Genomic DNA, 3,435 nt, shown 5'->3' on the forward strand with positions numbered 1-3,435 from the left:
AGTACCACCGGGGTCTTCGGGCGCTCGCCTTTTATACCTGTACCCCTCTTTTCCCCCACCCCTATCTCACTACCCTTGAAAACACTTCACCACCCTCTCTCTCGCTTGTTCCACCAACCCCTCCCCTCTTCCCCCTCGATCGCCTCTCTTCCTACACCCGTCACTTTTCCATCCCAGGTGTCTGTCCGTCTCTCTCTCTCTCTCTCTCTCTCTCTCTCTCTCTCTCTCTCTCTCTCTCTCTCTCTCATTGTACGTGTACGTATTTCACGACGGCCATTCCATTCGACTCAGTGCTCGTCATCTTTGACTTTAACCTCTCGGCGTGTACGGGTTATACAGGGCACTTCGGATGTGCTCGACTGGTACTCTCTCTTTTTTTTTTAAGGAAAAAAAAAACTTATCCTACACAATCGCTCCACGTCTCTTGGGCATGGCTGGGTCTCTTTGGTCGGGTCTTATTAAATTTTTCGAAAATGGAAATCTCATGGGAATTTCACGTTTTTTCACTATTCCCCCTCTGCTCGCAGCGTCACGGTACCGCGCGGTAGCGATTCACGGGTCTTTTAAGACAACGCACTGGGGGCAATCCGAACGACCTGAGCTTGCTCGCGTCCCATGTCAATGACCATATAGAGCAATTGTGTCTGAGTATGTTTTTGGTAAGGTCCACGTGGTCGTTCTTACGATTGGCAGCACCTAAGAGGCTATACTGGGTTGATCGATTCGCGTGTACAGGTATACATATACAGAAAAAAAGGATGTCATCGCGAAGTGACGTCACGGTTCGGGGCGAAATTTCTAAGGAGCTAATTTTTGTCTTCCTTTTCCTTTTTTTTTGTCACGGTAAACCTAGAGGCAACGTTGGCAGCTCTGGAGAATATCGACAGCTGCACCGAGCACGGATATGGACATAATATATTCTATAACGTGTATATATATATACAGAGTTGTACATACAGTAGAAACGCCACCACCTGAAGTTAGCGCGCCCATTTCAGTCTTATGGTAAAACCATGTTCGGGTGATACGTTCGGGTTACGTAACCTGGTATTTACTTAAGGATTTTTTTCTATTTCTTTTTTTTTTTTTTTTCTTATACTCGTACTTCGTTAATACACCAAAGAAATATATGTTCCGTATGTTTTCCTTAATTCGCCTATATTGGTTATCCGTTAGAATTCTTATTGACGTACGTTTGCGCTAACCACGTGGCTTTTATTTTGTCGTAAGATGTAATGTAAACATTGTCAAAGTGACGTTTACGTATCCGTATTAGCTGGTTCACCTTATGAGCTTTGAGCCGCGAACTATGAAATTATCGTTGCGAAGAGAGAGATAGATGCCTTCGTCGTAGGTACGCGTGTGACGATCTAATCTGATTACTTTGTTTGGTTTCAGGGTAGCGGAGGAAGCAGTGGGGCTGCGGGAGGGCTCAAGTTCACGGTGGCTGACACTTGCGAGAGAATCAAAGAAGAATTCAATTTCATCCAGCAACAGTACCACTCGTGAGTCTCGTTCTCTCTCTCTCTCTCTCTCTCTCTCTCTCTCTCTCTCTCTCTCTCTCTCTCTCTCTCTCTCTCTCTCTCTCTCACCCTCTCACTCTCATTCTATTTATTGACGTCTATCCGTTGTCTCAGTTCCGCGACGTCTGTGTCTTCTCTTTGTTTATCTTTTTCTCTCCCTCCCCACCACGGATCGAGCAGCCTCGAAAGAATTGCTCGTGGCAGGAGGAAAAACATTTGGGAATTGTGAATTTTTGGATAAAAGTGTGTGTTTGTGTGGGGGGGGGGGGGAAGACAAGAAAAAGATAAAAAAAGAGATAGGACGAAAGAGAGAAGGAAAGATAGATTGACAGACTGACAGATAAACGGGCAGGCGACGTTACCGACTTGGACGCCATCTTTCTTTTTTTTCTCTCTCTCTCTTATCGACGACTCTCCTCCTTATCGCTCGTTACCTTTACTTTCAGGCTGAAACTCGAGTGCGAAAAGCTGGCTAGCGAAAAGACTGAGATGCAGAGGCATTACGTTATGGTAAGAGACTTTGTAAGTTCTGCTTTTTTGTTTTCCTTTCAGACAGTTTCCACAGTTTTTGTTTTTTTTTTTTCTTTTCACTCTGTTTGCCTTCCACGCTCGACCCTCAGTCAGGGCTGCTTGCACGCTACGACGAATCGAAGTTTTCGTCATCGCGCTTCTTCGTTCCTTCTGTTTGTAAATTACAAGGCAATAGAAAAACTTGGCTTGGGCCTAACGTCAATCAACCCGTATCGCCAATCGAGCGTATACGGTGTACTGGGAGCCAAGTGGCCCATTGTGTACTCAAACTTTTAATTGTTAATTTGACAGTAACACATTTGTATGGTTGCGCGGGTAAGATCGATGTGTATTTGATGGAGGGGCCAACTTCGTGGTTATTGGTTAGCTAAAGAGTCACCCGACTGGTAGCCCGTCGTAACTCGACTAAAACGTTTCTGTGACCACGTGTCACGCATGGCTGAAAACAGGAGTAACCCTATAGTCGGTACAGGATAATTCTATTGTCGTGCCACGGCGCAACGGGTGACACGACTGAAAATTATCGTTTCGCACTGTAACCTGCAAACCGCAAGTGTATTTCGAGTTATCGGTAGCTTCTCGAAATGGTTTTGTACGATACTCGTGAAAATTTACGCCTCGCCGGTAAACGTACAGTCGACTCACGTTTAAAACGTTCGAGCTAACGGATATATCAACGATGGCACGTTACGCCGTACGCGGGAGACTTTATACAATTTCCAGTCTAGCCCGTGGAATTTCGACGGGCCCGAGTCTCTTCGTGGCGCAGTGCCTCCCGGAGTCCTCGCGAGTCGCTCGTGCAGGCGTCGCGCGCGCCCGTCCGGAAATTGAATGCCCTGGAATGAAATATCGGTGCCGCGCGACTACCGTCGTTTGTTCGAAAACGATCCCCGCTATGAATTCTCCTCGCTCCACCACCCCCCCCCACCCCTCCGTCCTGCGAAAAGTCATTTATGCAGTTTCGCAAAAAAAAATAACCCTCGAAACTCCCACCCGTCGACGGTACAACGGACTACAGATTAAATTCGTAAGTCACCTACGTTAAATCCATATCAGCCGTATCTCTGATATCTACCGGGTGTACCGGGAGTCCGAGAATCGTAAAAGTATCGACAGACCGCGCCAAACTGTCTCGACATGCATATTACACCGCCTGGGTATAATGAATATATATATATATATATATGTCCACGTGCACAGGTGGCGCTAGCGTCTGTGTACACGGCATAAGTATATCCGATGAACGACGCCGACTCCTAAGACGCTACCCTTACGCCCCGTTCACAGTGTGTACATCCCTGTAAACTGCTACACTGATGTGACACCGAGCAACCTGGGTCGAGTAAAATGGGGGAAAGTGGTCGGGCGGGTGGGTGGTGGT

The 3,435-nt window shown here is 46.9% G+C and overlaps 1 protein-coding gene across 33 annotated transcripts in view; it reads left to right on the forward strand.

The window, feature by feature from the left end:
• LOC107265867 (protein groucho) overlaps positions 1-3,435 on the forward strand; it is a 47,604-nt gene that overhangs the window by 18,174 nt on the left and 25,995 nt on the right. For 26 of the 33 annotated variants that reach the window (XM_015735844.2, XM_015735838.2, XM_025083029.1 and 23 more), the window contains 2 exons: positions 1,399-1,505; positions 1,970-2,045. In XM_015735844.2, the coding sequence (XP_015591330.1) occupies positions 1,399-1,505; positions 1,970-2,045 (183 nt within the window). Of the gene's footprint in view, positions 1-242; positions 1,006-1,398; positions 1,506-1,969; positions 2,046-3,435 lie in introns of those variants that run through there. The other 7 variants (XM_025083085.1, XM_025083052.1, XM_025083081.1 and 4 more) reach the window with 3 other exon arrangements.

The sequence above is a fragment of the Cephus cinctus genome, unplaced genomic scaffold (assembly GCF_000341935.2).
Source record: "Cephus cinctus unplaced genomic scaffold, Ccin1 Ccin1_scaffold0020, whole genome shotgun sequence".
Lineage (NCBI taxonomy): Eukaryota > Metazoa > Arthropoda > Insecta > Hymenoptera > Cephidae > Cephus > Cephus cinctus.